General features: G+C 45.9%; 1 protein-coding gene across 4 annotated transcripts in view; it reads right to left on the bottom strand.

The window, feature by feature from the left end:
• The window catches only part of LOC140400060 (histone H2B-like), a 67,317-nt gene that overhangs the window by 35,146 nt on the left and 19,019 nt on the right, over nucleotides 1–13,152 (bottom strand). Inside the window, exons 1-2 of one of the 4 annotated variants that reach the window (XM_072489543.1) lie at nucleotides 12,866–13,053; nucleotides 3,160–6,346 (exon numbers count right to left, since the gene is read on the bottom strand). The exons of 1 other annotated variant lie outside the window; for it this stretch is intronic. In XM_072489543.1, the coding sequence (XP_072345644.1) occupies nucleotides 5,888–6,274 (387 nt within the window). In that variant the 5' untranslated portion in view covers nucleotides 6,275–6,346; nucleotides 12,866–13,053 and the 3' untranslated portion in view covers nucleotides 3,160–5,887. Of the gene's footprint in view, nucleotides 1–3,159; nucleotides 6,347–12,865; nucleotides 13,103–13,152 lie in introns of those variants that run through there. 2 more of the 4 variants (XM_072489542.1, XR_011938020.1) reach the window with 2 other exon arrangements.

The raw sequence follows: 13,152 nt of genomic DNA, 5'->3' as shown, positions 1-13,152 counted from the left end.
CTGTCAAGCCCCGCCCCCCGCCCCTGAAAATCTATTAAATCAGTGAATTTGAATGGTGGGATTTATTCCGTGTCCCAAAGATTCGTTCGGGCCTCTGGATTCCCAGTCCAGTAACACAATCTTACATCCCTCTGAACAAAGAAACAGTTGATCCAGCTCATTATTAAACATCTTGGGCCAGTGGGCCGATGAATGGCAAATAGAGTTTAATTTGGATAAGTGTGATGTGATGCATTTGGGTCGATCAAATCAGGGCAGGACCTACTCAGTTAATGGTAGGGAGTTGGGGAGAGTTACAGAACAAAGAGATTTAGGAGTACAGGTTCACAGCTCCTTGAAGCTGGAGTCGCAAGTGGACAGGATGGTGAAGAAGCCATTCAGTATGCTAGTTTTTATTGGACAGAATATTGAATACAGGAGTTGGGACGTCTTGCTGGAGTTCATAGATCATAGAATTTACAGTGCAGAAGGAGGCCATTCGGCCCACCGAGTCTGCACCGGCTCTTGGAAAGAGCACCCTACCCAAGGTCAACACCTCCACCCTATCCCCATAACCCCACCCAATACTAAGGGCAATTTTAGACACTAAGGGCAATTGTATCACGGCCAATGCACCTAACCTGCACATCTTTGGACTGTGGGAGGAAACCGGAGAAAACCCACGCACACACGGGGTGGATGTGCAGACTCCGCACAGACAGTGACCCAAGCTGGAATCGAACCTGGGACCCGTGAAGCAATTGTGCTATCCACAATGCTACCGAGTTGTACAATACATTGGCAAGACCACACACGTTATGCTGTGTTCAGTTATGCTCACCCTATTATAGGAAGCATATTGTTAAACTAGAAAGAGTGCAGAAGAGATATACGAGGGTGTTCCCAGGACTTGATGGTGATTTATAAGGAGAGGCTAGTTAGGCTGGGACTTTCCCCCCTGGACTGTATGAGTCTTGGGGTGAACTTACAGAAGTCGAGACAATAATGAAGAGCATAGCTAAGGTAGTCGGCATCTTTTCCAAAAGGTAGAGAAGTCTAGAATGAGAGGGCATAGGTTTAAGGTGAGAATGGAGAGATACAAAAGAGAGCAGAAGGGAAATTTCCTCACACAGAGGGTGGTGGGCATCTGGAACGGGCTTCGTGAGGCAGTGGCAGTGGTGAGGAAGCGGGCACGATTTTATCTTTTGAAAACCAGTTGGACAGTTATATGTGCTGGGTGGGTAGAAAGGGATATGGGCGAAATGCGGGCAAGTGGTACTAGCTTAGTGATAGAAACTGGGCGGCATGGTCAAACTGGGCCGAAGGGCCTGTTTCCATGCTGTCAACACCTATGACTCGAACCATCTTCCTGAGGCCATTAGAATTCCCTCCACAGAATTGTATTGAACCGCTTGATACACAATTATTTCTTTATCCAAATCAAACAGATCTTGTGGATTAATTAGGGGGTAAACGAAATACTAAGATGAGAGAGAATTGAATAAACTGAGCTGAGGAAGGAAAACTGGATTGTCAGCAAGTTATACCGGATTTCTGTATAAAACGACCGCGGCAGGCCTCGAACCTGCAATCTTCTGATATCATCACTCGATTTCCCCAAAGTCAGACTCCTTATCCATTAGGCCATGCGCACTGATGTTTAGCCCATTTAAATAAATACTGCAATTATATGTGTTTCATTTCTGTTTTTTGATGATCCGCTGTTTCCCAGATCCCAGAAAATACAAGGGAAAGCTCCAGCTGCCGGACATGGTCATTTTCAAAGTGGAAAAGCCCTTCACTCTGTGAGCTGTGAAGATTCATGGAGGCTCGGGGACTCTCAGGCCGGCCAGGGCTCTTTATCCGGCTCCATTCACAGGAAAAGTGACCTCAGTTTCCACAATAACATCCGCTCTCTCTGAAACCCCCAAACTGAAATTCAGACTCACCATTAAGGTGAAGACTGCGGATTGCGGTTCCCGCTCCTGCTGTTTAATACAGATCACTATAACTGTGTAGTGAGCAGAAAGAAATTGCTGTTGTTTGTAAACATTTCTTACTGAACTCACTGTCATTCTGCATTAACAGGACGAGATGAATCTGCTGCTATTTGACAAATTTGCTCAAGCGGGTAAATATGAAATATATTATTTGCATAGTGGAATGGAGTCATTTCGAGAGCATTTCTACAGAGAGAAATTCCTGGAACAAGCTGCAGAAAAGCTCCGTGCGCCTGACATGATTCCAACGCAACCTTCTGATCTGGAGTCAGGCGCGCTCCCGTTGCGCCACAAGCGCAAATTAACTCAGAGATTATTTTTATTTATTTACACTTTGACTGTGTTCTGTACATCAGCAACTGTGCGAAAGAAACGCAGAGAAGTCAGATTGAAGGATACTAAAGGGCCCTGAAGTAAAGCAGCTGTACCACGTGGTTAAGGTGATGCACAATAATCCATTGTGCTCTGTACACGTGGCTTCAAATCCCATCCTCGTCTGTAACGTGTCTGTTGTGTCTCTGTTTGGTCCACTTCATGAGGGTGAAGTGAAAATGCTGTGATTTTTAGCTTTAGTTTGAGGGCTTGGGTGGTGAATAGTCAAACACTGTCCATATTGAAACCATATTAAAAATGATGAGAAAGTTACTTATTTCACTCCCCACCCTAATTGCGCCCAAATTCTGAGTTCGGAACTGTTTCTCTTTCTCGGTTTGAAACTCACGAAGTGGCGCAAAAATATACAACCAGCTTTTTATTGCGATGGCCGGGAATCGAACCCGGGTCAACGGCTTGGAAGGCAGCTATTCTCATCACTATACCACCATCGCTCATTGAAAGAATCAGATTCCAATTGGTCCTTTAGATTAGCTTGATAAACTGTTTTGGAACACATTCATACTGAGCGTAAGTTATTTCACTCCAATTTAAAATGCTCCTGAATGAGAGTGTCCGTGTCGCACGGCTCCCGTTCTGCCAGGAGATGGCACCAGTCCACAATAAATGTATTTATCTCATTGATTTTTAATGTTGTGTGTGTCATTACTTTGGACACTTACTCTGGCCTGAGACCGTAACTTGTCCTTGTGTCCTGATGCTGCAGTTTTCACCCTATTTCGGTAATCGTAGAATGGCTCCAGTGCGGAAGGAGGCCATTCGGCCCATCGAGTCAGCACTGACCCACGGAAAGACCACCCGACTTCGGCCCAATCGCACCTAACCTTTCGAATACGTCAGGATGGCCGAGTTCAGGTCGCAGTCTCCTCTGGAGGTCAGGGCTCGAATCCCACAACTGACATTGACCTTTACTCCGCGAGGCACCATCCAAACCTGGAACCCCTCCCTAACAGCACTGTGTGTGTACATACACCATATGGACTTGCAGCGGTTCCAGAATGAGGTGTGAGCCAGGGGTTGATGTTAATCTGAGGCTCCGAGTATGAAGCGAGACATACAGTAACCCACTTACAGAAACATCTACACATTAAAAGAGCGGAATCACTTGCGGATAGATTACAAGTTAGACTTCCTTCTTTGAGCAATCTTATTGAAACTAAGATCAATTCAGTTCACAGACTTTTATCCCCAATAAACACCGTCAATTCACATGTATCATAAATACTGAACATGTAAATAATCTGCGCAGAATGCGCTGCGGATTGATGTCATAAAGCGTGAAACATTTGCACATTAAGTAGCAGAGCAGAATCTGAGGGACAGACAATAGTTGGCCCTTTTTCCGATAAAGTGAGTGGCTCTGAAAAGAGCCTTTGTGTTTTTAGATTAAAGAATGGTCGCTTCACTTCTTGCCGGCGCCAGCGCTGGTTTTCTTGGGCAGCAGCACGGCCTGGATATTAGGCAGCACCCCGCCCTGAGCGATTGTCACCCTTCCCATCAACTTGTTGAGCTCCTCGTCGTTGCGGACGGCCAGCTGCAGGTGTCTGGGGATGATGCGGGTCTTCTTGTTGTCCCGGGCCGCGTTGCCGGCCAGCTCGAGGATTTCAGCGGTCAGATACTCGAGCACAGCAGCCAGATAGACCGGGGCTCCGGCCCCCACACGCTGGGCATAGTTCCCCTTTCTCAGGAGCCTGTGAACACGGCCCACCGGGAACTGCAGTCCAGCCCGGGAGGAGCGAGACTTGGCCTTGGCCCGAGCTTTACCGCCGGTCTTTCCTCTTCCAGACATTGTCCCAATGTCACAAACACTTTCACAGAATGAACAATTTCTGCAGCATTTACTGTTTTATAAACTGACAGCTCCTCTGATTGGTCGCTGCTCAGTTCACCTCATTTGCCTATATTCTGCACCAATCAGCTCACAGGAAACAGAAGAGGGCGGGATTTACCCACAACAACCGGCAGAAGCTGAGAATTTGTCCATTTCAAAAAGCCGCCAATTTCATTGTGGGAAAGGAGCGAATTCAAATAAATGTCGTCCTTAGTCAGAGATTTCAAATCCCTTCTATTTATCTGGTTTGATTCAACGCTTCCCGTCACCAATCACAGGCGCGGGTTTAACATTTAGTTTAAATGTGATTCATTCTCCTCTCGCTTTCTAACTGTCCCGGGCGGGAATCAATCCCTGTTCACAGCATTCCCGGAAGGAATACGCTCCGTTTAGTCTTCAGTCAGGACCGAGTGTCCTTCACTGAAAACAGGGAGTGGGATTGAGTCCTCAGACTCTCCTTATTCCGCTCTGGAATCATCCCGCTCCGGACTGTTACCCTGCGGAGAATTACTGGGAATAAAATGATGGATCAATGAACATTTCAGGAATTGGGAGAAGGCTCCGTTCCCGCTAAAAACAGCTGCTAATGAGGTGATTTGGGGGCTGTGAAAATAACAGAATAATAACAGCTTTCAGCACAAAGCCAAGGCGGCGGAGTGAATTCTGCCTGAACCAATCGGAGAGCTGGAGAGAAGGAGCTACAGGTTTTGATTGGCTGACATTTTCAAATCCCAAAATCCCGCCAATTTCAGTGCAGGAAAATCCCAAATAACGGACCGGCTCAATGTTCAGGAAACTATTTGCATCTCACACTTTGTTATCTGTTTATTGATTTTTTTCCATCCCAGAATCCGGGCGCTATTTTAGTAACAGTTTGAATTTGTCAATCTTTTCTCTGTAACCGGCGGTAATAAGACCCCGTTCAGCAATTTAAAACGGAGCAAATCTCAGCTCACTGCAAAAGCAGAAACATCGAGATTACCAACCAATTCCTTCACACAGGCTTCACAGGGACAGAGAGAAAGGGCTGATTTCGGAGCCTCTCTCCTGAAAGCGGCCGGGAATGTTACACTGGGAAGTGTGGAGAGAATCCCCGACTCTATCCAGCCGGTGGAACAGGCAGCTTTGTGTCCGGAGAATAGGGAGGGCCGGGGAGAGGCAGATCTTAAAGCGCTGCAATGGACTCGGGTCCTGTGTGTGCTCAAATCTCGCTGATTCCGTCCCCTGGGAAAATTGCGGAATAAACAGATCAACCCGAAAATAACCTCTTCATTCCCGCCTTTACTCTGTTCCGGGAGCGGGAAACACATCACCCGAGAGAAAAAATAATAATTTCCTTATGAATTTAACTCACCAGTTGTTAAACTCAGAATATAGTTATCATTAAATTTAAATAATTCGCTCCTGAAATTGTGTTTCTCCTCATTGTCCGTCACAAATGCCAGACTGAGTTTAAAATCCGCTCTCAATTCTGTTTGATTCTCTTCTGTGTGAAAGTGTCTGTGACGGGCGGGTATGAAGCCACATTCACAACATTCTGGAACGGGACAAATCTCTATCCTCCACAAAGAGATTTCTCATCAAGTCAATGCGGGAAAAGATGGTGCAGCTTTTTCACAGAGATTGTGGGTGGCTCTTAAAAGAGCCGTTGTGTTTGGGGTGGTTTTCAGTCCATTGTGGAGTTTTACTTGGAGCTGGTGTACTTGGTCACCGCCTTTGTCCCTTCCGACACGGCGTGCTTGGCCAGTTCCCCGGGCAGCAGCAGGCGCACGGCGGTCTGGATCTCCCGGGAGCTGATGGTGCTGCGCTTGTTGTAATGGGCCAGGCGGGAAGCCTCACCCGCGATGCGTTCGAAAATATCGTTGACGAACGAGTTCATGATGCTCATGGCCTTGGAGGAGATGCCGGTGTCGGGGTGAACCTGCTTCATCACTTTGTAAATGTAGATGGAGTAACTCTCCTTCCTCGACTTTCGCCGCTTCTTGCCGCCCTTTACTGCCGGTTTCTTAATGACTTTCTTGGCTCCCTTCTTGGAAGCTGGTTTCGATGTTGGTTTCTTCTCGTCAGCCATCTTCAATTTCACCCAGAAATAAAGCAAACCCCTTCCGAGCGCTGATTAAATAGACAGAGCTTCACATCTATGCTAATGAGGAATGGGGAAAGGAATGATTGTGATTGGACATTGTGAGAATGAGGACAGCCAGTTATGTTCTGCTTAATTGACTGGATATAAAAACAGACCAATCAGAATTAGGATTTTCCACCAATCATAAACCTCAGATTACAATCATATTACAAACAGGAAGTACATTTCAGAAAGAATGTCTCCAGTCCCAGTTTGTCAGTGTGTAAAGATTCACCGGGAAAAGTCACCTGGCTGTCGGTGAGAGGGAACCTTCACCACAGAGAGACTGTGCGGGAGTGTGGGATTCCTTCAGGAACTGTGAGCCTCTTGGAATGTGAGAATGTGGGATTTACTCACTCTCTGATACAGTGTGTGAGTGTGGGATTTACTCACTCTCTGATACAGTGTGTGACTGTGGGATTTACTCACTCTCTGATACAGTGTGTGAGTGTGGGATTTACTCACTCTCTGATACAGTGTGTGAGTGAGAGATTTACTCACTCTCTGATAGTGTGTGTGTGGCATTTACTCACTCTCTGATAGTGTGTGTGGGATTTACTCACTCTCTGATACAGTGTGCATGGGATTTACTCACTCTCGGATACAGTGTGTGAGTGTGGGATTTACTCACTCTCTGATACAGTCTGTGAGTGTGGGATTTACTCACTCTCTGATACAGTGTGTGTGTGGGATTTACTCACTCTCTGATACAGTGTGTGAGTGTGGGATTTACTCACTTTCTGATAGTGTGTGAGTGTGGGATTTACTCACTCACTGATATAGTGTGTGTGGGATTTACTCACTGATACAGTGTGTGTGGGGGATTTACTCACTCTCTGATACAGTGTGGGATATACTCACTCTCTGACACTCACTCTCTGATACAGTGTGACTGTGGGATTTACTCACTCTCTGATACAGTGTGACAGTGTGGGATTTACTCACTCTCTGATACAGTGTGAGAGTGTGGGATTAACTCACTCTCTGATACAGTGTGTGAGTGTGGGATTTATTCACTCTCTGATACAGTGTGTGAGTGTGGGATTTACTCACTCTCTGATACATTGTGTGACTGTGGGATTTACTCTCTCCGATACAGTGTGTGAGTGTGGGATTTACTCATTCTCTGATACCGTGTGTGAGTGTGGGATTTACTCACTCTCTGATAGTGTGAGAGTGTGGGATTTACTCACTCTCTGATAGTGTGAGAGTGTGGGATTTACTCACTCTCTGATACAGTGTGTGTGTGGGATTTACTCACTCTCTGATACAGTGTGTGAGTGTGGGATTTACTCAATCTCTGATAGTGTGAGAGTGTGGGATTTACTCACTCTCTGATACAGTGTGTGTGTGGGATTTACTCACTCTCTGATACAGTGTGTGAGTGTGGGATTTACTCACTCTGATACAGTGTGTGTGGGGGATTTACTCACTCTCTGATACAGTGTGAGAGTGTGTGATTTACTCACTCTCTGATTCAGTGTGTGTGTGTGGGATTTACTCACTCTCTGATACATTGTGTGACTGTGGGATTTACTCTCTCTGATACAGTGTGAGTGTGTGGGATTTACTCACTTTCTGATACAGTGTGTGTGTGTGGGATTTACGCTCTCTGATACAGTGTGGGATTTACTCACTCACTGATACAGTGTGTGTGTGGGATTTACTCACTCTCTGATACAGTGTGTGAGTGTGGGATTTACTCACTCTGATACAGTGTGTGAGTGTGGGATTTACTCACACTCTGATACAGTGTGTGAGTGTGGGATTTACTCACTCTCTGATACAGTGTGTGAGTGTGGGATTTACTCACTCTCTGATACAGTGTGTGTGGGGGATTTACTCACTCTCTGATACAGTGTGTGAGTGTGGGATTTACTCACTCTCTGATAGTGTGTGTGTGTGGGATTTACTCACTCTCTGATCCAGTGTGTGAGTGTGGGATTTACTCACTCGCTGATACAGTGTGAGTGTGGGATTTACTCACTCTCTGATACAGTGTGTGAGTGTGGGATTTACTCACTCTCTGATACAGTGTGTGTGGGATTTACTCACTGTCTGATACAGTGTGTGAGTGTGGGATTTACTCACTCTGATACAGTGTGAGAGTGTGTGATTTACTCACTCTCTGATACAGTGTGTGAGTGTGGGATTTACTCACTCTCTGATACAGTGTGTGAGTGTGGGATTTACTCACTCTGATACAGTGTGAGAGTGTGGGATTTACTCACTCTCTGATACTGTGTGAGAGTGTGGGATTTACTCACTCTCTGATACTGTGTGAGAGTGTGGGATTTACTCACTCTCTGATACAGTGTGTGTGTGGGATTTACTCTCTCTGATACAGTGTGGGATTTACTCACTCACTGACATAGTGTGTGAGTGTGGGATTTACTCTCTCTGATACATTGTGTAACTGTGGGATTTACTCACTCTCTGATACAGTGTATGTGTGGGATTTACTCACTCTCTGATACAGTGTGTGAGTGTGGGATTTACTCACTCTGATACAGTGTGTGAGTGTGGGATTTACTCACTCTTTGATACAGTGTGAGTGTGTGGGATTTACTCACTCTCTGATAGTGTGTGACTGTGGGATTTACTCACTCTGATACAGTGTTTGAGTGTGGGAATTACTCACTCTCTGATACTGTGTGAGTGTGGGATTTAATCACTCTCTGATAGTGTGTGTGGGGGATTTACTCACTCTCTGATACAGTGTGTGAGTGTGGGATCTACTCACTCTCTGATACAGTGTGTGTGTGTGATTTACTCACTCTCTGATACAGTGTGTGAGTGTGGGATTTACTCACTCTCTAATACAGTGTGAGAGTGTGGGATTTACTCACTCTCTGATACAGTGTGTGTGTGGGATTTACTCACTCTCTGATAGTGTGTGAGTGTGGGATTTACTCACTCTCTGATACAGTGTGGGATTTACTCACTGTCTGATACAGTGTGTGTGTGGGGGATTTACTCACTCTCTGATACAGTGTGAGAGTGTGTGATTTACTCACTCTCTGATACATTGTGTGACTGTGGGATTTACTCTCACTGATACAGTGTGAGAGTGTGGGATTTACTCACTCTCTGATACAGTGTGTGAGTGTGGGATTTACTCACTCTGATACAGTGTGTGTGGGGGGGATTTACTCACTCTCTGATACAGTGTGTGAGTGTGGGATTTACTCACTCTCTGATACAGTGTGTGAGTGTGGGATTTACTCACTCTCTGATACAGTGTGTGAGTGTAGGATTTACTCACTCTCTGATACAGTGTGTGAGTGTGGGATTTGCTCACTCTCTGATACAGCGTGTGAGTGTGGTATTTATTCACTCTTTGATACAGTGAGAGTGTGTGGCATTTACTCACTCTCTGATACAGTGTGTGACTGTGGGATTTACTCACTCTGATACAGTGTTTGAGTGTGGGAATTACTCACTCTCTGATACAGTGTGTGAGTGTGGGATTTACTCACTCTCTGATACAGTGTGTGAGTGTGGGATTTACTCACTCTCTGATACAATGTGTGTGGGGGATTTACTCACTCTCTGATACAGTGTGTGAGTGTGGGATTTACTCACTCTCTGATACAGTGTGTGTGGGATTTACTCACTGTCTGATACAGTGTGTGAGTGTGGGATTTACTCACTCTGATACAGTGTGTGAGTGTGGGATTTACTCACTCTCTGATACAGTGTGTGTGGGGGATTTACTCACTCTCTGATAGTGTGTGAGTGTGGGATTTACTCACTCTCTGATACAGTGTGTGAGTGTGTGATTTACTCACTCGCTGATACAGTGTGGGAGTGTGGGATTTACTCACTCTGATACAGTGTGTGTGTGGGGGATTTACTCACTCTCTGATACAGTGTGAGAGTGTGTGATTTACTCACTCTCTGATACAGTGTGTGAGTGTGTGATTTACTCACTCGCTGATACAGTGTGGGAGTGTGGGATTTACTCACTCTGATACAGTGTGTGAGTGTGGGATTTACTCACTCGCTGATACAGTGTGTGTGTGGGATTTACTCACTCTCTGATACAGTGTGTGAGTGTGGGATTTACTCACTCTCTGATACAGTGTGTGTGTGGGATTTACTCACTCTTTGATACAGTGTGTGAGTGTGGGATTTACTCACTCTCTGATACAGTGTGTGTGTGGGGGATTTACTCACTCTCTGATACATTGTGTGACTGTGGGATTTACTCACTCTCTGATACTGTGTGAGAGTGTGGGATTTACTCACTCTCTGATACGGTGTGCGAGTGTGGGATTTACTCACTCTCTGATACTGTGTGAGAGTGTGGGATTTACTCACTCTCTGATACAGTGTGTGTGTGTGGGATTTACTCTCTCTGATACAGTGTGGGATTTACTCTCTCTCTGATACTGTGTGAGTGTGGGATTTCTTCACTCTCTAATGTAGTTTGAGTGTGGAATACACTTACTCTCCGATACAGTGTGTGAGTGTGGGATTTACTCACTCCCTGATACAGTGTGTGAGTGTGGGATTTACTCTCTCTCTGATACAGTGTGTTTGTGTGGGATTTACTCTCTCTGATACAGTGTGGGATTTACTCACTCCCTGATACAGTGTGTGAGTGTGGGATTTACTCTCTCTCTGATACTGTGTGTGTGTGTGGGATTTACTCACTCTCTGATACAGTGTGTGTGTGGGATTTACTCACTCTCTGATACAGTGTGAGAGTGTGGGATTTACTCTCTCTCTGATACAGTGTGTGTGTGTGGGATTTACTCTCTCTGATACAGTGTGGGATTTACTCACTCTCTGAAACAGTGTGTGAGTGTGGGATTTACTCACTCTGATACAGTGTGTGAGTGTGGGGTTTACTCACTCTCTGATACAGTGTGTGTGTGTGGGATTTACTCACTCCCTTATACAGTCTGAGAGTGTGGGATTTGCTCACTCTCTGATACAGTGTGTGAGTGTGGGATTTACTCACTCACTGATACTGTGCGAGTGTGGGATTTACTCACTCTCTGATAGTGTGTGTGTGAGATTTACTCACTCTGATACAGTATGAGTGTGGGATTTACTCACTCTCTGATACAGTGCCCGAGTGTGAGATTTACTCACTCTCTGATACAGTGTGAGAGTGTGGGATTTACTCACTCCCTGATACAGTGTGTGTGTGGGATTTACTCACTCCCTGATACAGTGTGTGTGTGGGGGATTTACTCACTCCCTGATACAGTGTGAGAGTGTGGGATTTACTCACTCTCTGATACAGTGTGTGAGTGTGGGATTTACTCACTCTCTGATACAGTGTGTGAGTGTGGGATTTCCTCACTCTCTGATACAGTGTGTGGGGGATTTACTCACTCTCTGATACAGTGTGTGAGTGAGGGATTTACTCACTCTCTGATACAGTGTGTGAGTGTGGGATTTACTCACTCCCTTATACAGTCTGAGAGTGTGGGATTTGCTCACTCTCTGATACAGTGTGTGAGTGTGGGATTTACTCACTCGCTGATACAGTGTGTGAGTGAGGGATTTACTCACTCTCTGATACAGTGTGTGAGTGTGGGATTTACTCACTCTCTGATACAGTGTGTGAGTGTGGGATTTCCTCACTCTCTGATACAGTGTGTGGGGGATTTACTCACTCTCTGATACAGTGTGTGAGTGAGGGATTTACTCACTCTCTGATACAGTGTGTGAGTGTGGGATTTACTCACTCTCTGATACAGTGTGTGAGTGTGGGATTTACTCACTCTCTGATACAGTGTGTGAGTGTGGGATTTACTCACTCTCTGATACATTGTGAGTGTGGGATTTACTCACTCTCTGATACAGTGTGTGAGTGTGGGATTTACTCACTCTCTGATACATTGTGAGTGTGGGATTTACTCACTCTGATACAGTGTGTGTGATTTACTCCCTCTCTGATACAGTGTGAGAGTGTGGGATTTACTCACTCTCTGATACAGTGTGAGAGTGTGGGATTTACTCACTCTCTGACACAGTGTGTGAGTGTGGGATTTACTCACTCTGATACAGTGTGTGAGTGTGGGATTTACTCACTCTCTGATACAGGGTGTGAGTGTGGGATTTACTCACTCTCTGATACAGTGTGTGAGTGTGGGATTTACTCACTCTCTGATACAGTGTGTGAGTGTGGGATTTACTCACTCTCTGATAGTGTGAGAGTGTGGGATTTACTCACTCTCTGATACAGTGTGTGAGTGTGGGATTTACTCACTCTCTGATACATTGTGAGTGTGGTTGTATTACTCCAGCTGAGGCCTAACTAACGTTTTTATAGTTCCAGCAGAACCTGCCTGTTCTTAAACTCTGTGCATCGGCAAACTGTCGGCTATTAGAGACAAGGGTACCATAGGCCTGGCATTTTAAAGCACACGGTCGTGACCTATGGGTGGATCTCGGGAAGGTTACAGGAGGGTGGCGATAATCCAGATTGCAGGAGGAATGGCCAATGGTCACGACCAGCTTTTATAAGTGCCGGCTGTGAGGCCGTTTTAAGATTAACTGCCATCCGCGCCTGCCCACCTTATCAAGTAGTGCGCAAGGTGTACCGGCTCCTCCTGATGTCAGTGCACAGTCCCAGGCCAGTTATTTTCAGCAAATTCTGGAGTCCTCCCACCGGAGGCGGCGCCAGCGAGCAGGTCACATGCCCCGTACGCTGACATCACGTGTTCTGGGCCCCGAGAGAGATTCCTCCATTTTGCAGCTGCCAGCAGTGCTGGAGTGAACTCCAGGGCCTCTGGTGAACAACCCATGAAGAAGCTGAAAACAGGAACAAAGCAGCACAATGATGATTATTTGAGGGGTGGGTT

This window comes from Scyliorhinus torazame, chromosome 24 (genome assembly GCF_047496885.1).
Source record: "Scyliorhinus torazame isolate Kashiwa2021f chromosome 24, sScyTor2.1, whole genome shotgun sequence".
NCBI classification, from domain to species: domain Eukaryota; kingdom Metazoa; phylum Chordata; class Chondrichthyes; order Carcharhiniformes; family Scyliorhinidae; genus Scyliorhinus; species Scyliorhinus torazame.
Note: the sequence above shows the minus strand (reverse complement) of the source record. Positions and strands in the feature narration are given on the sequence as shown.